Source organism: Mobula birostris, chromosome 16 (assembly GCF_030028105.1).
Source record: "Mobula birostris isolate sMobBir1 chromosome 16, sMobBir1.hap1, whole genome shotgun sequence".
In the NCBI taxonomy this organism is placed as follows: domain Eukaryota; kingdom Metazoa; phylum Chordata; class Chondrichthyes; order Myliobatiformes; family Myliobatidae; genus Mobula; species Mobula birostris.
The window spans coordinates 72,605,477-72,628,495 of record NC_092385.1 but is presented as its reverse complement, the minus strand read 5'-3'; the positions used below and the strand labels follow the sequence as shown (position 1 = coordinate 72,628,495).

At 42.8% G+C, this 23,019-nt stretch overlaps 1 protein-coding gene across 3 annotated transcripts in view; it reads right to left on the bottom strand.

Annotated features, from left to right (window-relative positions):
* Positions 1 to 23,019, bottom strand: part of slc38a3b (solute carrier family 38 member 3b) — a 165,824-nt gene that overhangs the window by 135,940 nt on the left and 6,865 nt on the right. For all 3 annotated transcript variants that reach the window (XM_072280829.1, XM_072280830.1, XM_072280831.1), the window contains exon 2: positions 272 to 416. In XM_072280829.1, the coding sequence (XP_072136930.1) occupies positions 272 to 381 (110 nt within the window). In that variant the 5' untranslated portion in view covers positions 382 to 416. The remainder of the gene's footprint in view (positions 1 to 271; positions 417 to 23,019) is intronic.

Below are 23,019 nucleotides of genomic sequence, written 5' to 3'. Positions count from 1 at the left end.
GGTGCCTCTCGACTCGGTCAGCACAACCTTTCCATGACCTGGTAGATATCTGTGATCCATGTTTACCCTCGGTCACTGATGCTTAGCACTGAAAAGAGCTAAAGAAATGGAAGTTGAAGAAAATAATGATGTTCCAATTTGCGTTTGTTCTGCATTGAACAACGTAGCCGCGGTGTCACGATGAAAAACATGCTCCTGACCCATCATTATTTATTGTTGAACAATTTCAATGGAAAGAGCACCTCAAGTAGTCGAATTATAAGTCACCCACCTTTCCTCTTCTGTGGATGTTTTGATCGGCACCATCAGATCTTCTACATGATTGCCATTTGGAATAATCTCCACCATCTCTGCATCTTTTTCTACTTGTACACACTCCATGTTGCTGCACTTCTTTTAAAAGAGTGTGGTGATGACTGTAAGCAAAGAAACAATAACAAATTTATACCCAGTGCCCATTTTATTAGGTACACCTATACACTTGCATGTAAATGCAAGTATCCAATCAGCCAATCATGTGACAGAAACTCAACGCATAAAATCATGCAGGCATGGTCAAGAGGTTTAATTGTCAAGATGGGGAAACATCTGAAAGAGGAAGAAATGTGATCTAAGTGACTCTGACCGTGTAATGATTGTTGTCGCATGACAGGGTGGTTTGTGTATCTCAGAAACTGGGCTCCAACTCTAGAGTTTACAGAGAATGGTGCAAAACACAACAAAAAAATCCAGTGAGTGGCAGTTCTGTGGACAGAAATGCCTTGTTAATGAGACAGGTCAGGGGAGAATGGCCAAACTGGTTCAAGCTGACAGGAAGACCACCCTAACTCAAAACACCACATGTTACAACAGCGGTGTGCAGAAAAGCATCTCTGAATGCGCCACACATCAAACCTTGTAGTGGCTGGCTACAGCAGCAGAAGACCAGAAACATACATCAGTGGCAACTTTATTAGGTACAGAAGGTAGCTAATAAAATGGACACTGAGTGTATAAGAAATATATATTTAACCAATTTCCCCCGGGATCAATAAAGTATGACTATGACATAAAAGTAATTTTTAATAAATGAAAGCAAAAATTAGTGAGGTAGTGGTAACGGATACATTGCCCATTCAGAAATCTGATGGCAAAGGGGAAGAAGCTGTTCCTGATACATTGAATGTGCGTGTTTAGGCTCCTCTACCTCCTCCTTGATGGTAGCAATGAGAAGAGAGCATGAAATGAGTGATGGTGGTCCTTAATAATGGATGCGCCTTTTCAAGGCATCACCTTTTGAAGATGTCCTTGATGCTGGGGAGGCTCGTGCCCATGAGAGAGCCGGCTGAGTTTACAACTTTCTGCAGCCTTTCCAATCCCGTGCAGTGACCCCTCCATATCAGACAGTGATGCAACCAGTTAGAATGCTCTCCGTGGTACACCTGGAGAGATCTGTGAGTGTCTTTGGTGACATACCAATTCTCCTCAATCTCCTAATAACATCTAGCCGCTGCCATGCTTTCTTTGTAATTACACCCTTGTAATGCGGTAACAATTGAAATCTAAAGGAATAGGATCTAAAGATTAGGCACCAGAAAGGAAATTAGATAGTGATTAAGAACTCTGGTTTTTAAAATATTACTTTTTGACAATTCCATGGGCACCTTACATGTAATTCAACAACTTCAGATCATTCTGCTTAATTTAATGCATTGATTTTTGGCACCATAATCCAGACAGCAACTGCCTGATATTACTGTTGTAACTACTCATGGGCACTGCCTGTAGATTACTTCCCAATTTATTTCCAGTCGGGTTGAATCTACCGATACCATTTTTGAAAAATACAGTCATTTTTTTGTCGGCCTATATTAAGTACACTTAAAACATATTTTGATATGGTCCTGATTAGTCAGAATGTCAAAGTTTAAGGGGAGAAAGTAGGAGAATGAGGTGGAGTGGAATATTAAATTAGCCAAGTGGCCTAATTCTGCACCAATGTCTTCTGTTTTTATTTGGTCACTTCAGATGTACTACATGCAATAGAGAATAACTTCATGGCTATTTTCCTGAAACACATTCTGCCTGCAAGTGTGAATAGGCCCTTCCAGCCCTTCAAGCTGCACCACCCAACAAACCCCAATTTAATCCTAACCTAGTCACGAGATCATTTACAATGACAATGGGCTGTAGTAGCATTATACTAACCACTACGCTACTGTGGCACCCTAGTGGAGATATCAAAAACCTAGCATGAGTTCATTCCAGAACAAAATAATTAACAATGAAAAATTAGCTTAGGTTGAAGTTCTTTTCATTCAAAGGCAACTTTAGTTCATTCTTTCACTTAATTTATGGGAGTGAGTTTGTACAAACAAATTATTAAAGTGATGAGAATGTTGTGGGAGAGTAAGAAGGGAAGAACTTCAGTTCCAGAGACAATGAGCTCCTGATCCAAGAAGCATTAACAGTGAGCCATGAAGAGTCATGACCCTAAATACTTGATCTATTGTCTCAGGTCACATGGCGAGTCATAGTACCATTGAAAGAGATCAATCAGCCCTCCGAGTGTTTGCAAAGAAATCCAGTCTATCTCATCCACCCGCTCATTCTCCAGACTGGCATTTTTTGTTTTAATGGTCATATTTTTATGCAGTCTATAAGTCTCAGCTGAATCTGCGTCCACAACATTTTCAGACAGGACATTCCAGATCACACATAAAACAGAGAACAGTATAGCACAAGAACAGCAACTTTGGACTACAATGCTGTGCCAAACAAAATTAAATTAATTATCAAATGTCCAACTGAACTAATCCCTTCTGTCTACACAATGTTACTTAAATCCAACGATATATTTATGGTGAACCTAGATAAGAACATTTGCAAGAAAAAGATGCAAGTAAGTATATGCACCTGTAGTTGCTAAAGTTTTCAACGAACCAGGGGGACCTCATTGAAACCTATCGAATATTGAAAGGCCTATATACAGTACAGTGAACATGGAGAGAACGGTTCCTATAGAGGGGAGTCTAGGACCAGAGGACAGCCTCAGAATAGGGGTCATCCACTTAGAATAGATATGAGGGGGAATTTCTTTAGCCAGATGGTGATGAATCTGTGGATTTCTTTGCAACAGACGGCTGTGGAGGCCAAGCCAGTAAACATATTTAAAGCGGAGGTTGATAGGTTCTTGATTAGTAAGGGTGTCAAAGGTTACAGGGAGAAAGCAGGTGAATGGGATTCAGGGGGAAAATAAATCAGCCATAATGGAATAATGGAGTGGAGTCAATGGACCAAATGCCCTAATTCTTCTCATGTCTTATGGTCTAAGAAGTAGATTAGGATGCGTCTTGCGTGGAACTTGGACATCAGCATAGACTAGGTAGAAGGTACAGACAGTTTCTGAGCTATACTTTCTGATTCAGTAATCAGGCTTAGTGAATTAGGAGATTCTTCTTCTTAAGCCCATCAGTTCTACCAAGACACAGGCCACTGGCAGCAGCTTGACGGAGACCCCTGTCCTGGGTCAGTCTTCCAAGTTGACCCCAGGTGTAGCCCATCTTCTTGCTGTAACCTTCTTCTCACTGGAATGAGATCTCTGGAGCTTCTGTTGGCATTTCTGTAGCTCTGGGATTTTATGGGATGAGTTTGCTAGCCCCATGCCCAACCCTCCTCCTTCGCAGCCAGGCGTGGGACCATCCATGGCAGATTTGAACATGGAGATGCATGTAGCCAAATCATCAGATGGCAAATCAGCAGCTTCATCTCTGACCATCGTTCATTTTGATTTCAGCATTCCTGCTGGGAGAACAATATTGCTCCATTTGCCCAGTGAACCCTTCAATCGAATTTCAGCCTGTGACTCTCACTCCTGTGTAACCATTATGCTCTCTGCAGATTTCAGCTTTGGCAATAGAGACCACTGTGTGTAACTCAATATTTGAACAGCAAAGAGCTGGTGCCATCATCACTTTACTTTCCTCTGGAATTTTAACAGCCGCGAACTTTAAGTAGAAGTGACGTTCAGTTACGGACCTTTGCCTGAACCAGTTTGTTTACTTTCTTTTCCTCGTCAAAATACATTAACCATAAAAAGGCTTTTCTCTACCAATACCAGCATGGGCCTTAACCCCGAATGTAACCTTGAATATCGTATGATGATGTAGCTATTTTCCATTAATGAAACAGTGCTTTTTGTAAAATCTGGGCACCACGGTAGTGTAGCAGTTAACTTGGCACAACTGCAGCTCAGAGCCTAGAAGTTCATTGTTCAATCCTAGGGTCCTCTGAAAGGAGTTCGTACGTCCTCCCCATCGAAAGCATGCGCCAATTTCCTCCCACTGTCCAAACACATAACAGTCAGTAGGTTGATTCGTCATTGCAAATTGCCCTGTGACTAAGCTAGGGTTAAATCAGCGGTTGCTAGACAGTGCATCTCAAAGGGTTAAAAGGGCCTTTCTGTGCTGTACCTCAAAATAAATAAAGTAAAAATTTACCTTCCTGACTCTGAACAGGACGGCGTCTCCAGATTTCCCAGACACTGTGCATTCCATGTACAAAACTGGATGGCACGGTAGTCTCGTGGTTACAGCACCATTTGCTGCTGCTGTCCGTAAGGAGTGTGTACAATCTCCCTGTGAGCAAGTGGCTTTCCTCCATGTGCTGCATGCACCACTAACAACCTCTCATTTAATCCTAGCCAATCACAGGCCAACTTACAATGACCAATTAACCTATTAACTGGTATGTCTTTGGACTGTGGGAGAAAACCCACCTTTTTCATAGGCAGGATATACACACAGATGATGTCCAAATTGAATTCTGAACTCCAACACTCCGAGCTGTAATAATGTTCTAACTGCTGAGCTACAGTGACTCCATTAGTAACTGTCTGAGAGTGAGAGAATCCTAGCCTTTATCCAATATCCACTGTCACTTGTCATGGACTAATAATATCATAAAGCACTATAGCACAGAAACAGGCCCTTTGGCCCATCTAGGCCATGCCAAACTTTTTCCTTCCTGCAACAGGAGCATAGCCCTCCACATCCCATCCACCTATCTAAACCTCTCTTAAATGTTGCAATTGAATCCACATCCACCACTTCGGCTGGCAGCAAATTCCACACTCCCACCACCTTCTGAGTGAAGAAAGTCCCCCTCAGGTTCCTCTTAAACATTTCATTTTTCACTCTAAATACATAACCCCTCGTTCTAGTCTCACCCAACCTCAGGGGTAAAAGCCTGCATGTACTTACCTTTTCTGTACTCATCATAATTTTGTATACCTGCGTAAGGTCTCCTGTTATTTTCAGCCTATTTTTCCAACTGGTCCGGGTCTCACTGCAAGCTTTGATACCCATTGACCTGTCTACTACAGCTTCAATTTTGGTGTCATCCACATGTATGAAGACAAGTTCTTTCCTGTCATGCTGAACTGATTAGGCACTCAGACACACACACACATATAGTGTGTGTGTGTGTGTGTGTGTGTGTGTGTGTGTGTGTGTGTGTGTGTGTGTGTGTGTGTGTGTGTGTGTATATCAAGCACTTACTTGCAACTTGTAAACTTGTTAGCATTCTTTATTGAGGTGGTGGGGAGGGGGGTAGAGAAAGATTCTGTTGAATCTGAGGTTATTGTTTGTACACTGTGGGTGGCTTAAATGGCCATTATATAAGTTTCTTATTGTTTCGGCCTCTAATTGCCGATAACACTTGTCTTACAGAGCCAACTCACAGCGGATGCACACTCACAATAGCAGATTTGATTTTGTTTACTTCTCATTCGTCTTCCCACAAGACTGGTCATTAAGGTTTAACTGGTCAACAAAGGCGACTTGTCAATTATACGGCACCTTTAACACACAGCAAGACATCTTGAAACACTCCACAGGCATAATGATGGGCACTGAGGAGGAAAGTAGGTCACATGTTTGGGACAGTGATGAGACACAAGGGTCGGCTGTAAGCAGACTTCTGAAGAAAGAGTGAAGACAAGAAGATACTGGAAAAATATTTCAGGATTCCAGAAACAATGAATAACTGAGGGGTAGAGGACCGCCCCTGTCTGCAAATAGAGTAGCAGTATTTTTGTGCTGCTCTTAGTTTTCTTTCTCTCCCCCTAGTTTAAGCTTTAAATTTAAAATTTTTACTTGTTGATTCTTGAGGGAGATCAATATGTCTATGTCTATAACTGAGGGGTAAATTTTTAAATAATTCAAACTCAGCACTCTACCCTGAAAACCTCTCATCTACAGTGTCATGAATGCCATTGATAGAGGTAAGAAACAGGATACCTGCTAAGCTCCTGAAGTTGATCTGATGGGGGCTCAGAGGGGGGTGGGTGGTGAGAGTGCCTTTACGAGACATGTAAAATCCCCACACATCAGCGAAAGGGCTAGCCGGTTCTCACGTATCTGTGCACTGACTGTGTGGATGAAATCTTCCTACGCAGTAAGGACTACAGTTGGCCCGTGCACAGAAATGCGCTTTTTTTCTAAAATAAATTCTTGGTCTCTCTGCAAATATGCTCTTCTCAGGGCTGAACGGAACAGGTTGGGAGGCTGGAGTGATTACTAATGATTTTACGGCTCCACTTAAAACAATGAAAGTATTTAAAATGGGGTACGAGTATGAAAGAACTGCATTTAGTCTGGTAACCCTGGAATAGTAGGCACTATTCATAAACTTCAATGCCCTGTAGCAAGGGCTAAAGATCTGTGTGTCTTTCAAGATGTGTGTTCTTTTCCCTTTCTGAGTGACATACAGAGTTGCAAATATAGGAAAGCATAACCTCAACTCTGTAAAGAATAAGTGAGAATAATTTAAAACTGCAGCACCAGGGAGTTATTAGGCAGGTTCAGTTCCTCGGGGAAGCTGACACAATGGAACGTCTAAACTGAGAAAAGAACAATTTCTCACCTAGTGCGGAGGGGTTAAGGCCACTCAGGGGATCTCCTTACCAGTTTGGTCCCAGGCCTGCCCTAACTGGCCATTCACAGGGCCGGGTGGGGGTGGGGGGGGGGGGCGTTCCTGCCTGAGCCGATTGCTTACCCCTATTTCGAGGTTAGGTCTGTACCGGCTGTCCCTGGCAAAGGAGCATGTGATACCCAGGTGTACAACGGGGGATTTCTGGGACCCAGTGGGCACCTCAGGGGTGCAAATGCATTTTGACAGTGACAACCATATTATAAATTGAAACTGTAAATAGTAGGTATTAAGTCCTGGAATATTGAATAATATTGTATTGCTGTGATATTGTAGTCATTTGAGTAAACGTTTAGTAATCCATAGACCTTAACTAATAATATTAACAAATTTAAATCCCAGCACAACACTTCAAAAAAATCAGTCGTGCTGTTTTAAAAGGCCTGAAAAGCTGTGGCAACCATGAAGTTGTCAGACTGCTGTAAAGACACAACTGCGGACTTCACAAACCTTTTTCAGTTACAATCCTGCAAGGTGTACTTACAACTACCTTCTGAAGTGATAGGCAAGCGAATGGCAAGCAAACTATTATGAACCTAGGATTGGCAGTCAATAGACATGAAGCACGCCATTCAGCAGCAGTTCAGAAATCAAAGTAATCAACCAGACTTTCCACACCAAATCCACAATCCACATTAAATCCGATGACCCTGACCAAATTCTGATGCTGCGCCTGAAGCCCATGCTAATTCTGATGGTTTTGTTTTTGCAGCATTGAGAATTATTACAAGCTATTTAAACAAAAATTTCTCCTCAGGGTCATGAATGCATCACTTACCCTCCAGATTTGTGGTTTCTGAGGTGACTGAAGTGTCCTAGACTGTGTCAGATGGTCTTTGAGTCCCAGACTGCATCTATGATGGGGCAGATGGGTGGCTTGTATGCGTCCGGGATGTAGTGCACTGCTTCTTCTGCTTGTGCTTGGCCACACACTCCTCTCCTAAAGACTCCTTTCCCAAATGCAGCTTCACTACTTCCGTGGTCACAGCTAGGGGCTGATGAGGAAAATTTGATAAGGACCTTGAGGTGGTTTCTTTGCTCTCCTGAAAATATATTGTGAAGGAGCTTGAAACTTCAGGACCTGGTGTCAGCCACGTGGACATTGTGGTCTGTCCACCTGAGTGGATTGATTCTAATCAGAGGCTTGGAACTGATGACATTTGGGAGGAAGACACTGGCATAAATTCATATTTTCAGTGCCGTACCAAATGTTTTAAGGTACTTACTGAAAAACATTATGCCTCCAAAGCACACAAGTTTTCAGGAGATATAAAAAGGGGGCTTAACCCAAAAACAGATCAGCAGAGATGATTCAGCAGTAAAATAAATTATATTAATAAACTGCAAAATAATAAGCTACAAGGGGCCATAAAACAAGAGAAAACAGATACTTAACACAACAGGATAACCAAAGGCTAGGAGTAGCTTGTTGGTTCAGTGGGTGACTAAGGATTGTAGAGCCGAGATGGGCTTAAATAGGCTGCAGGTGATGAGTCAGAAATGAGTGGCAGGTGACTCGTTAGCTGGGTGTTAGGTGGAGACTAGGAGGTGACTGCCTGTGCAGGCCTGACACAAGTAAGCAGGGATCAGAGTGGACAAATGCCAAGTTTCAGATCTCCCAGTACTCACTTCTTCAATTGACCATTGGCTGTGCTTGAGCAGGGAAGGTAAATTTCATCAGTGTTGTCTGCCTTCACGGAGAGGAAGATCCCAGGCTGTAGAAAATGAATCAAATTCTCCATGACTTTGTTGTGTTTCTGAATTTTTGTGTACCAGGTGGAAGATTTGGTACAGGACTTTTGTCTAATAAATATTTGGTGAAAATCCTATCTTCTCAAATGACTTGATACTTTGTCTCTGAATGTACCTCAAGTAAGCATATCCGCTTTATATAAATTAATGAGTAAGGTTGGAGCAATCCTGATCTCTGCACAAAAGTGATGGAGAAAGTTAAGCTGTTTCCAGAACTACACTCCAAATGGGGGTTCACTGAAGCTGAGATGTAGTGTTGGAACAACAACGACTGAACAAAGGCCATGATCTGTTTCCGCTACCACCATTGGGCAGGAGGTATAGAGCCTTAGGTCCCACACCACCACGTTCAAGAACAGTTATTACCCTACAATCATCAGGCTCCTAAACTGGCATAGGTAACTGGCATTGGGGACGTCACAGTAAAATGTTCTACAGTCCCAGCGACCCTGGGTTCAATTCCCACCACTATCTGAAAGGGTCGCTGTACGTTCTCCCTACCACCGTATGGGCTTTCTCCAGGTGCTCCAGTTTCTTCCCACAGTCTGGTACTGGTTAGTAGGTTCATTGGTCATTGTAAATTATCCTGTGATTAGGCTAGGGTGAAATCACCGGTTACTGGGCAGCACAGCTTGAAGGGCCGGAAGGGCCTATTCCATGCTGTATCTTAAGAAGTAAATAAATAAATAACTAAACAAACTTCAATCAGCACAATGCCGAACTGATTCTATGAGCTACAGAATCACCTTTGAGGATGCAGTTACAATTCACGTCTTTTCTTTATTTGCACAATCTGTCTTCTTTTGCACATTTGTTGACTGTTTGTCTTTTTTATGTATGGATTTGTATAGATCCTATTGCATTTCTTTCATTTTTCTGTAAATGCCTACAAGAAAATTAATCTCATGGTAGATAGTGCATGATAACATACTGTATACGTACTTAATAACATATTTACTTTGAACTTTACAGGGAGGGTTGGTTCAATGACAATTTCCAGCTTGTGAATGGATAGGATGTGGTAAGTTGGGGAGGAACCTGATACTCACAGACCTGCAGAAGGAGCTTCTATCAAATTTGCAATTTAGAGTGGCCAATTGCCCTCCAGCCCACGTGTTTGAGGATGTGGGAGGAAACTGGAGCACCCGTAGGAAGCCCATACACTCCGAGGGAGAATGTGGAACCTCAACAAAGACAGGAAACGATGCCAGGATTGAACTGGGGACATTGGAGCTGTGCGGCAGCAGCCCTGTCAGTTGTCCCACTCCGCCACCCACACGCTACTCCCCTGGAGGTCTTACGCCAAACAATGCATTGAAGTTCACATTACCAAGCAATGTGAAATAAATAAAATGCAGCACAGCACACTATATATTCTAATCCAATGTCCAGTACATCCTGTGAAAGTAAGATTTATAAAGATTAACTTTATCTGTCACTTGTACATTGAAACATACAGTGAAATGCATTGTTCAAGCCAAATCAAAGTCAGTGAGCATTCTGCTTCTGGCACCAATATAGCATGCCCACAATTCACTAAACTTCACCACGTGTGGGAAGAAACTGGAGTACCTGGAAGAAATCCATATGGTCACGGAGAGGACAAACAGTCCTTCTTATTCTGGCTTCTTCCCCTTTTATTTACAGTTCTGATGAAGATTCTCAGCCTGAAATATTGGCTCTTTACTCCTCTCTATAGATGCTGCCTGACCTTTTGAGTTCCTCCAGCATTTTGTATGTGGTACAAACAGACAGTGGCAGAAACTGAATCCCAGTCTTATAGATGGCACTGTAAATTGATGTGTTTATGGCAAATCTGGTTGAGGTTCATTTAAAGGTGCAAGTTTAAGTTCCAGTTTAATTGTCATTCAACAATACACATGAACACCCATGAATACAGCCAAATGAAACAGCGTTACTCCAGGATCAAGCTGCAAAACACAGTACCAACAGTCATACACAGCACAAGGCACATATGGCACATATAAGGTAGCAGTAAACATTCAGTCACACTAAAAATATGATATAGATCAAGTCCCTGAGTGAAGTGCCCTGCAGGTTGATGGTGCATGGTTGTGAGCAGAAAGAACAAGCCAACAGCAATCCATAGATGCACACAATCCAGCTTGCCTTCCACCTAGTGAACACTGGAAGACAGTACAGATGAGAGGGGCCAGCTCTCCTCAATCAGACATGGAACCCAGGCCATGCTGCCTCTGGCATCTCCCTTCCTGGACGACTGCAACAAGCGAGCCTGTGGAATGAGGTCTAATCCATGCAGCTCCCCCACCATCGGTCTTGTCAATAAACCAGTGAACTGGACTTGCAGTATTCTACATTACCAATGCCCAACAGAGTCTTACAATCACAAGAAAAACCTCCCACCTCCTCTTCAAGTACACAGCACCAGGTTTGCCAATGAAGTGAATTTTCCCATTCATGTGCCTGGGAAACTAGGTCAACCTCTGAGCAGATGCACTGCAGCCATAATCTGCTCACTTGTTGTCCTATTGAAGTAAAGGCCATCCCAGAGCTTCGAGGCAGAAGAAATCCTCCAATTAATCCCTCAGATTAATGCGCTTAACATCATAGCTACACCGTCGACATTAGAAGTTGTTTTCGGAATATTAGTTACTCCAGCAAATTGAATTTAAAAATATTCTTGTGCATAAGCAGATTTTGACAAAATAAAAGATGGAGAGGCTTTATCTTTTCCTTTCACTTATACAAAATTATGAGGGGGTACAGAAAGAGTGAAGCCAGGCTTTTTATACTGAGGTTGGGTGAGACCAGAACTAGAGGTCATGGGTTAAGGGTGAAAGGTGAAATGTTTAAGCGGTGCATGAGGGGCAGCTTCTTCAGTTAGAGGGTGGTGAGAATGCAGAACGAGCTGCCAGCAGAAGTGAAGGGTGAGGGTTTGATTTCAATATTTAAGAGAAATTTGGATAGGTGCATGGATGGGAGGGGTATGGAGGTCTATGTCTGGGTGCAGGTTGATGGGACTAGGCAAAATAATAGTTTGACATGGACTAAATGGGCTGAAGGACCTGTTTCTGTGCTGTAGTGTTCTTCAACTTTACGACTCTATGAAATACTTCCAGTTAGGAGAGTGGACATCTGCCAACATCAAGCCATGACATTCCACAGATCAATGTTAAGGCTTTTCCCAATACCCAACATACTCGCTGCCTCTTTCTCCTTCCGGGTTCAAAATACGCCTGCAGTAAAGAAGTTCACAGGGACAACTTTGAACATAGTGTTGGCCAGGACCTCGCCTTCAACAATCTTTTTTCTCTTCACATACCCAAAGAATCTTTTTCCAGTCTGTTTTTTATGTTCCCTGCAAGTTAACTTTTATATTCCATTTTCCATCGTCTAATTTCTTGACCTTCTTCTAAACTACCCCCGGCCCTCAGTTCAGTTAGGAAATGTTTAGACTCAAGATCTAATGGTCCTTGCTTCAGTTCTGGGTATCAGCAGCACTTTAAGGGCAGCATAGCAGCATAGAGATTAGCACAAATGCTTTACAGCACTGACAATCACTGATGGGAGCGTGATTCCTGGCATTGTCTGTAAGGTATGTTTATGTTCTCTCTGTAACCCATGTATATTCCCTCCAGGCACTCCAGTTTCCTCCCACATTCCAAAGATGCTATGGTTAGTGTTAGTAAGTTGTAGGCAAGTTATGTTGGCACCAGAAGCATGGCAGCTCTTGTGGACTGGCCCCCGTACAATCCTTGCTGATTTGTTTTGAAGTAAAATGATACATTTCGCTGGATGTTTCAATGTACAGGTGACAACTAAAGCTTATCTCTTATCTTTTATCTTATCTCAGCCAACTCTTCACTTCCCCTTGGCTATTCTACTATTCCTAACTTTCCTTGTTACCTATGGATGTGCCAGCCTTCCTGTTTGGTTTTGTTCCAGGCAGGAACAAATAATTGTTGTAGTCTATGAATGCATTCTTTAAAACTATCACCACCACTCAGGGCCCAAACAGTCCTTCTAAGTGAGACAAACACTTAATCTGGGAGTCTGCTGGTGTCAGCTGCTACATCTGGCCTCCTCTACATCAGTGAGACATGATGTAGACTGGGGGGGGGGGGCACTTTGTCAAGCATCTTCACTCCATCTGCAAAAAGCAGGATTTCCCAATGGCCAACTATTTTAATTCCACTGCCGATTCCCATTCCAACAAGTCAGTCCATGGTCTCCTCTACTGCCACGATGCCACTCTCAGGTTGGAGGACCAACCTCATATTCTGTCTGGGTAGCCACCAATCTGACAGCATGAACATCAATTCCTCTAATATCCACTAAATTCTTCCACCACTCCATCCTCTCTTTTTCCATTCCCCATTCTGGCCCCACTCTTGCTCCTTCTCTTCACCTGCCTAACATCCCCCTCTGGTTCTCCTCTTCTTTCCCTTTCTCCCATGGTCCACTCTCCTCTCCTATCAGATTCCACCTTCTTCAGCCCTTTATCTTTTCCACCAATCATCTCCCAGCTTCTTACTTCATTACCCCGCCACATGCCACCTGCTACCTTCCTTCTTACCTGGTTTCACCTGCCATTTTGTGTGTGTGTTTTTAAATATTTGTCATTGCTGATTGACTTCTAACAGCTTAAGTAACTTTGCCCAATATATTGTACTATCACAGTTTCTTTTATTTAGATTTAGAATCCTAGTCTCAGAATCCATTGCGTCACTTTCTATTGGCTCTTCCCCAAGATTGCTAATTGATTCTTTCTCATCACACAATACCCAGTCTGGGATGGCCTTCTTGCTCATTGCTTCCTCAGCATACTAGGCAAGAAAACCAGCTGGGATACAAGCCAGGAATTCCTCCACCAGTTTTCTTATTAACTTGGATGGGTCAATCTAGACACTGATTGAAGTCACCTGTGACTACAGTTGTACCCTTAATGCACACATCTATCTTTCTTCGTTCCTTTCTTTATCTATTTCATTCTTTCCTTCTGTCTCCTTTACTTCCTTCTTTTCTTCTTTCTTTCTTTAAAAATATGCAGGACAGGGCATTCCGACCCATCCAGCAACCCCTCCATTTAACCACAGCCTAATCACAGGACAATTTACAATGACCAATTAACCTACTAACTGGTAAGTCTTTGGACTGTGGGAGGAAACTGGAACACCTGGAGGAAACCCATGCGCTCACAGGAAGGATATACAAACTTCTTAAGGATAGCGTTGGAACTGAACTCCAAGATCCAACATCCCAAGTTGTAAGAGAATTGGGCTAACCACAACACTAACGTGAGGAAGTCTCCACATCACTGTCACTGGCGATCAGTATACAATTCCCGCCATCATTCTCTACCCCTTAGTCTTTCTTAATTCCACCCATACAGACACCACATCATTCAACCTACTGAACTAACTGATCTCTTCATTAAATGGCAAAACAAATTCTGATTCCCCTATGCCTTTCCCTCCTGAATACTAAATACACCATGATATTTGCTACTCCTCCTGAGTATCCCTGCAGCCAGGTTTCCATAAAGCCCACTTATTTACATGAACTTATTTACACCTATTTACATTAACTTGCACAGTTAATTCATCTACATTATTGAGCATGTTCTTCACACGAAAACACACAGCTCATAAACTTGACTTTCTTTTGCATTTTTTGAGCCCGTCACATCAAAGTGCACTGGTTATTTTTCTGTCCTTGATTTCTCTGCTTTCCAACTTTACTTTTCTTCTTCCTGTCCCTTGTCTTGCAAACCCTTCATTCATAACTTGTAAACACAACCTCAGTTTATAGAGCTTACAACTCTTTAAAATGGTGGACCAACACATCATATTTAATAATGACTATAACACTTTTACTGGTTAGCATAATGCTATTACAGTGATTGCTAAATCAGGGTCCATTTCCTGCCACTGTTTGTGAGGAGACTGCACGATCCCCCCTGCCCCCCCCCCCATGACTGTGTGAGTTTCCTCCAGGTACTCCGGTTTCCTCCCACATTCCAAATCGTACAGGTTAGGATCAGTGAACTGTGAGTAGGCTATGTTGGTGTCGGAAGCATGCGCCCCTCCTCAGACTGTGTTGGTCATCAATGCAAAACAGCACATTTTACAGCATGTTTTGATCTAATCTTTTATCTTTAGCTTACTTTCACATTTAATGAAGATGACAGCTGCTTGCCCCTTGCTCCTGAGCTTCTCAATTAATTTCCTGTTTGCTTCTCTTCCCATGATCTTCTTGGAGTTGTCCAAGTAGGAGATCTTGAGAGTTTATAATATAGAGGGAATTGTTGGAAAGGTGACAACCACCTAGCTGCTTCAGTAAGTGAAGGAGATTTGTGGAGGATTAAGAGAATCACTTGCAAGGAGTGGTTAAAATTATTGGATTATTAATACCAATAGGTCTGGATACCCAATCCAAAGGCATAATTTCAAATCCCACCACTGTAGCTAGAGAATTTAAATTCAATTAAGAGCTAGAGTTGAAAATGATGACTGAACTGACTGAAACATCTATGCTTTTCAGTGAAGGAAATCTGTTTTTCTGTTATCAATATACACTCAGTGCCACTTTATTAGATACACTTGTACACATTCTCATTAATGCAAATTATCTGATCAATCAATCATGTGGCAGTAACTCAATGCATAAAAGCATGCAGACATGGTCAAGAGGTTCAGTTAATAATAATGATTCAGTTGTTTTTCAGAACGGGGAATGATCTAAGTGACTTTGACGATGGAACAATTCTTGATGCCAGGTGAAGTGGTTTGAGTATCGCAGAAACTGCAGATCTTCTGGTATTTTATAAAACATAGAACATAGAATAGTACAGCACAGTACAGGTCCTTCGGCCCACAATGTTGTGCCGACCCTCAAACCCTGCCTCCCATATAACCCCCCACCTTAGTCCTCCATATACCTGTCTAGTAGTCTCTTAAATTTCACTAGTGTATCTGCCTCCACCACTGACTCAGGCAGTGCATTCCACGCACCAACCACTCTCTGAGTAAAAAACCTTCCTCTAACTTCCCACCCCTTACCTTAAAGCCACGTCCTCCTGTATTGAGCAGTGGTGCCCTGAGGAAGAGGCACTGGCTATCCACTCTATCTATTCCTCTTAATATCTTGTACACCTCTATCATGTCTCCTCTCATCCTCCTTCTCTCCAAAGAGTAATGCCTTAGCTCCCTTAATGTCTGATCATAATGCATACTCTCTAAACCAGGCAGCATCTTGGTCAATCTCCTCTGTACCCTTTTCAATGCTTCCACATCCTTCCTGTAGTGAGGTGACCAGAACTGGACACAATACTCCAAGTGTGACCTAACCAGAGTTTTATAGAGCTGCATCATTACCCCGCGACTCTTAAACTCTATCCCTCAACTTATGAAAGCTAACACCCCATAAGCTTTCTTAACTACCCTATCCACCTGTGAGGCAACTTTCCGGGATCTGTGGACATGTACCCCGAGATCCCTCTGCTCCTCCACACTACAAGTATCCTGCCATTTACTTTATACTCGGCCTTGGAGTTTGTCCTTCCAAAGTGTACCACCTCAAACTTCTCCGGGTTGAACTCCATCTGCCACTTCTCAGCCCACTTCTGCATCCTATCAATGTCTCTCTGCAATCTTTGACAACCCTCTACACTATCTACAACACCATCAACCTTTGTGTTGTGACGAGAATACACATAGATTAAGATGTTAGCTGGCCTGTGCTGGCACCAGTGGGATCAGCAGTTGGTCTGCCACCTGTCTTCAGGAGAAAGAGAGATAAGGAAAACAATGGAGCAGCATTTGGAGATGTTAATGAAGGGACGGGAGAGAGTAACGGAAGGAGAGCTGTCAAGATCGGCTCCCCCTTTGAACCCTGAACTGTTTGAAGTGATGGACAGGCGATATCCCAGCAGGGGGATAAAAAGAGACAGGTTCGCTAAGGCAAGACACACACGACACCCCGAGGTAACGAGACCCTGGAAGCGGTGTGTCTCCCACAAGTCAGTGCTAAGTTTTGGAAGGCTGGTCGCGGGACCAAGCCATAGACGCACAGGGTGGAAAGGCACGATCAGCGGGAACCTGGGGTTTGTCTGCCCTTGCCTGAGTGCCAGGTTCACCGCAGAGAAACGATCGTATCTGGAAACGGAGGGGTCACGGTCGGTGACCTCAGATGACATCACAAAGGGCTCGCCCGAAAGCTGACTGCGAAGAATATCGAAGGTCTGTGTGGAAGCCGTTTGAATATTCATTCGTTTTGCTCTCTCTCTCCCTCCCCCCACTGTCCATCTCCCATGGCAGTGATTACTGCGAACTGAACTGAATTCAATTGAACTGAACTTTGCGCCACTTTGAAACTGGTCATTTACCCCTAGACGACGATAGAGCTTGATTGATCCTGTTATCCTAATTCTGTGTACATGTGTGTTTATCATTGCTGAACTGTTGCACTCATTATCCTTTTGATTAGAGTACTGTGTTGCTTGTTTCTTTAATAAAACTTTCTTAGTTCTAGTAATCCAGACTCCAACTGAGTGATCCATTTCTGCTGGTTTGGCAACCCATTTACGGGGTACGTAACAGTGTCATCTGCAAACTTGCCAACCCACCCTTCTACCCCCACATCCAGGTCGTTAATAAAAATCACAAAAAGTAGAGGTCCCAGAACCAGTCCTTGTGTGACACCACTAGTCACAACCCTCCAATCAGAATGTACTCCCTCCACCATGACCCTTTGCTTTCTGCAGGCAAGTCAATTCTGAATCCATCTGTCCAGACTTCCCTGGGTCCCATGCCTTCTGACTTTCTGAATAAGCCTACCATGTGGAACCTTGTCAAATGCCTTACTAAAATCCATGTAGATCACATCCACTGCACTACTCTCATCTATATGCTTGGTCACCTCCTCAAAGAACTCTATCAGGCTTGTTAGACATGATCTGCCCTTCACAAAGCCATGCTGACTGTCCCTGATCAGACCATGATTCTCTATATGCCTACAGTTCCTATCTCTAAGAATCCTTTCCAACAGCTTTCCCACCACAGACGTAAGGCTCACCGGTCTATAATTACCTGGACTATCCCTACTACCTTTTTTGAACAAGGGGACAACATTCGCCTCCCTCCAATCCTCCGGTACCATTCCCGTGGACAATGAGGACATAAAGATCCTAGCCAGAGGCTCAGCAATCTCCTCCCTCGCCTCGTGGAGCAGCCTGGTTAATATTCCGTCAGGCCCCGAGGACTTACCCATCCTAATGTATTTAACACCTCCTCTCCCTTAATATCAACATGCTCCAGAACATCAACCTCACTCACATTTTCATGCACAATTCTCTACAGAGAATGATGTGAGAAACAAAAATCATCCCGTGAGCAGCAGTTCTGTGGGAGAAAATGTCTTGCTAATGAGAGGTCAGAGGAGATTGGCCAAACTGGTTCAAGCTGACAGAAAGGTGATGGTAATGCAAATAAACATGTGTAACAGCAATTGCATGTGTTACAGAGATGCAGAAGAACATAGAACATATTGAACCTTGAAGTGAATGAGCAAGAGCAGCAGAAGACCATCAACATACTCCCAGTGGCCACTTTATCAGGTATGGGAGGTATCTAATAAGTGGCCACTGTCTGTATAATTCAAGATCCATCAGTGTGTTTGACTACACTCTAAAATACCCTTGTAAACACCTGAAGTCTGTGTTAATTTGTGATCAACAGTGTGTATTGGCCCATCCCATAAACACATTAAAATAAAGGACTGAAACCTACCGAAATGTTCTCTCCTTTCCAAGCTCCAGAAAGTATTTGAAGACTGGCTGGCACTTTTAAAGATATTAATTCACAAAGAAAGGGAAACCTCTATTATTATGGTCTTGCAAGTGTGGTTCTCTAAAGATTCAGTGTGATGTTACAGTGCCAAAACAAAACCCCCTAGGAAGTTTTCATGTTTTATTGTTTTACAGCATTAAATCATAGTGGATTTAATTTGGCTTTTTTGACACTGATCAACAGAAAAAGACTCTTTTGTGTCAAGGCGAAAACAGTTCTCAACAAAGTGATCTAAATTAATTACAAATATAAAATACAAAATAATTGATTGCATAATTATTCACCCCTTTTAACATGACACACCAAATCATCAGTGGTGCAGAAAATTGGTTTTAGAAGTCACATAATTAGTTAAATGGAAGTCTGATTTTGGAGATCTGTGCGCAGTCGAGGTGCTCCCATAAGACCGTAAGAAATGGGAGCAGAATTAGGCCATTCAGCCCATTGAGTCTGCTCTTCCATTCTATCATGGCTGATCCCAGATCTCACTCAGCCCCATACACCTGCCTTCTCACCACATCCTTTGATGCCCTGACCGATCAGGAAACTATCAACTTCTGCTTTAAATATACTAATGGACTTGGTCTCCCCCGCTGACTAAAGCTGACTAATAAAATCTGGGTTATGACACAACACCCAATCCAAGATAGCGTTTCCCTGAGTAGGCTCAAGCACAAGCTGCTCTAAAAAGCCATCTCATAGGCATTCAACAAATTCCCTCTCTTGTGCTCCGATACCAACTTGATTTTCCCAATCCCCTTGCAAATTGAAGTCTCCCATTACAATTGTGTCATTACCCTTATTACATACCTTTCCAGCTCCCTTTGCAATCCCAACTCCACACCTTGACACTCTTTGGAGGCCTATATATGGCCCCATAATGGTGTTTTTACCCTTGCAGTTTCTTAACTCCACCCACAGAGATTCAACATTCTCTGACCCAATGTCTCCTCTTTCTACAGATGTAATTCCATCTCTTACCAACAGTGCCACACCACCACCTATGCCTTCCTGCCTGTCCTTTCAAAACAACGTATATCCTTTGATGTTAAGCTCCCAACTATGGCCTTCTACCACCAATCTGTAATTGCGCCACAAATTTGTCCACCTTCTTCTGAATGCTACGCACATATAAATACAGCACCTTCAGTGCTGCATTCTTCGCCCTTTTGAATTTTGCCTCTGTGGTACAATTTAACTCTTTGCTCCATCTACATTTGTACCCAGTCATTGGCTTGTCCTTCTTTACATTCATGTTATATCCATCATCTACTTATAAACCTGTTGGCTCATCCTCCACTATATTAGTTTAAACCACTCCCAACAGCTCTAGTAAACCTGCCCACAATGATATTGGTCCCCATCCGATTTAAGAGCAACCTGTCATTTTTGTACAGGTCCCACCTGCCCCAGAAGAGGTCCCCATTATCCAGAAATCTGAATCCCTGCCCCCGCTCCAATTCTTCAGCCATGCATTTATCTGCCACCTCATTCCATTCCTATACTCACTGTCGCGTGGCACAGGCAGCAATACCAAGATTACTATCCTTGATGTCCTGCTTCTCAGTTTCCTTCCTAACTTCCTGTATTCTGTTTTCAGGACTTCCTCCCTTTTTCTACCTATGTTGTTTTCTACAATATGTACCACCCACCCTTTTCAGGGTATTGCAGATGCATTCAGAAACATCGCGGACCCTGGCACCTTGGAAGCAACTACCATCCGTGTTTCCTTTTTGCTTCGACAGAATCACCTATCTGTCCCCCTGACTACTATTACTGCTGCCATCACCTTCAGTTCCTCCCCTCCAGAGCCACAGTGTGAGAGGCACGGCCGCTGTTGCTTCCCGCAGGTTGGTCATTCCAAACCCACCAACAGTGCTCAAAATGGAGTACTTATTGTCGAGGGGGATGGCCACAGTGGTGCTCTCCACTATCTGACATACTCCCTTCCCTCTCATGACAGTCACCTATTTACCTGTCTCCTGTAATCTTAGGGTGACTACCTCGCTGTAGCTCCTGTCTATCACTGCTTCATTTTCCCGAACAAGCTGAAGGTCATCGAGCTGCAGCTCCAGTTCCCTAACACAGTCTCCAAGGAGCTGCATCATAATGCACCTGGTGCAGATGTGGCCACTGGAGAGGCTGGAAGTCCCCCGATGGTAGTAAAAATACACCTGGATCTGGAAGGTTCAACTGCTGAGTCAGTATCCTGGCAAAAACTACACCATGAAGAGAAAAGAACACTCCAATTAACTCCACAAAAAGGTTATTGAAAAGCACAAGTCAGGAGATGGATACAAGAAAATTTCCAAGTCACTGAATATTCCTTGAAGTACAGTTTCGTCAATCACCAAGAAAAGGAAAGAATATGACACAGCTGTAAATCTGCCTAAAGCAGGCCATCTCAAAAACTGAGTGACCGTGCAAGAAGGGGACGAGTGAGGGAGGCCACCAAGAGACCTATGACAACTCTGAAGGAATTACAGCTTCAGTGGCTGAGATGGGAGAGAGCTGTACATATAACAACTGTTGCCTGGGCGCTTCACCAGTCGCAGATTTATGGGAGAGTGACAAAGAGAAAGCCACTGTTGAAAAAAACGCATACAAAGTCTCAGCTAGAGTTTGCCTGAAGGCATGTGGGAGATGCTGAAGTCAGCTGGAAGAAGGTTCTATGGCTGATGAAACCAAAATTAAGCTTTTTGACCATCAGACTAAATACAGTATTTGGCGTAAGCCAAACACCACTCAACATCAAAAATACACCATCCCTACTGTGAAGCATGGTGGTGGCTGCATCATGCTGTGGGGATGCTTCACTGCAGCAGGCCCTGGAAGGCGTGTGAAGGTAGAGGGTAAAATGAATGCAACAAAATACAGGGAAATCCTGGAGGAAAACCTGATGCTGTCTGCAAGAGAACTGCGACTTAGAAGAAGGTTTGTTTTCCAGCAAGACAATGACCCCAAGTATAAAGCCAAAGCTACACAGGAATGGCTTAAAAACAATAACGTTGATGTCCTGTAGTGGCCAAGTCAGAGTCTAGAGCTCAATCCAATTGCGAATTTGTGGCTGGACTTGAAAAGGGCTGTTCACTCATGATCCCCGTGCGATCTGACAGAGCTTGAGCAGTTTTATAAAGTAAAACTGGGGGGGGGGGGGGGGGGTGGAAATTGTAGTGTCCAGATGCGTAAACCTATACACAGACCCAAGGTGCAACTGCTGCCAAAGGTGCATCTACTAAATACTGACTTGAAGTGGGTGAATACTTACGCAATCGATTATTTTGTGTTTTATATTTATAATTAATTTAGATCACATTGTAGAGACTTGTTTTCACTTTGACACAAAAGATTAGTGTCAAAAAAAGCCAAATTACATTAATTGTGATTCATTGTTGTAAAATAATAAAACATGAAAACTTCCAAGGGGAGATGAATACTTTTTATAAGCACTGTATATAAAAAATAACAAACTTTGGTGCCACAATCACAACACAGATACATCCTGACCATTTTACTCTCTACACATATTAACTAGATAGTTTAATGTCATTTCCTGTACACGAGTGTACAGGAGAACAAATTAATTGTTACTCCGGATCCAACGCAACACAAAAAGCTGAATAAGATAAAAACCATAATAATTAAAAAACACAATAAATACATAAGATAGCTTATATATAGATTGATTATATATCCATAAAGTGACATTAGGCACAGGCGTGTATAGGGTGATTGACAGGAAGTGACAAAATAGTGGTGATTGGGGTTGTGGTATGGTGGGGTGGGCTAGTGGGTGGAGATATTGATCAGCGTTATTTCTTGGGGTAAGTTTTTGAGTCTATTGGTCCTGGCGTTCATGCTACATAGCCTCCTTCCTCACTGGACTGGGGAAAACAGTCCATGGGCAGAGAGGGAGGGACACTTCATAATATTGCTGGCCTTCTCCCAGTACCTTTCTGTCTATATGTGAAACAACCTATCCAATCTCAGCAATCCTGTCTTTTCCTTTGTATTTTGTCTAATAAATTTAAGAACTGATTAAACAAACTGAACCGTTGTTGATTGACATTATGCTGTAATGTACTATTTATGAATAAGCAGAAGGTAAGTGCAATATTTCTACATATTCCATGCTTGTGAGAGAGGGAAGTGTATTGTGATCACTACCTTTTAACTTTGGTGCTTTAATTAATTTCAAGTTCAAGTTTATTGTCATGCAACCGTACATGTTTATACCACAAACAGAACACTGTTCCTCTGGACCACGGTGCACAACACAGTACATATAACTCACACACATAACGGATAAGGTAATATTACCACAAATAAATCAACAAATAATAAGGTGCATGTATGATACAAGTTAAAAAGTAAACAGTATAATGCTGCTGCCACTTCATACATAATAAAACCTGGGTGGTGGTGGGGAGTTCAGTCGACTTACAGCCTGGGGGAAGAAGCTGTTTCC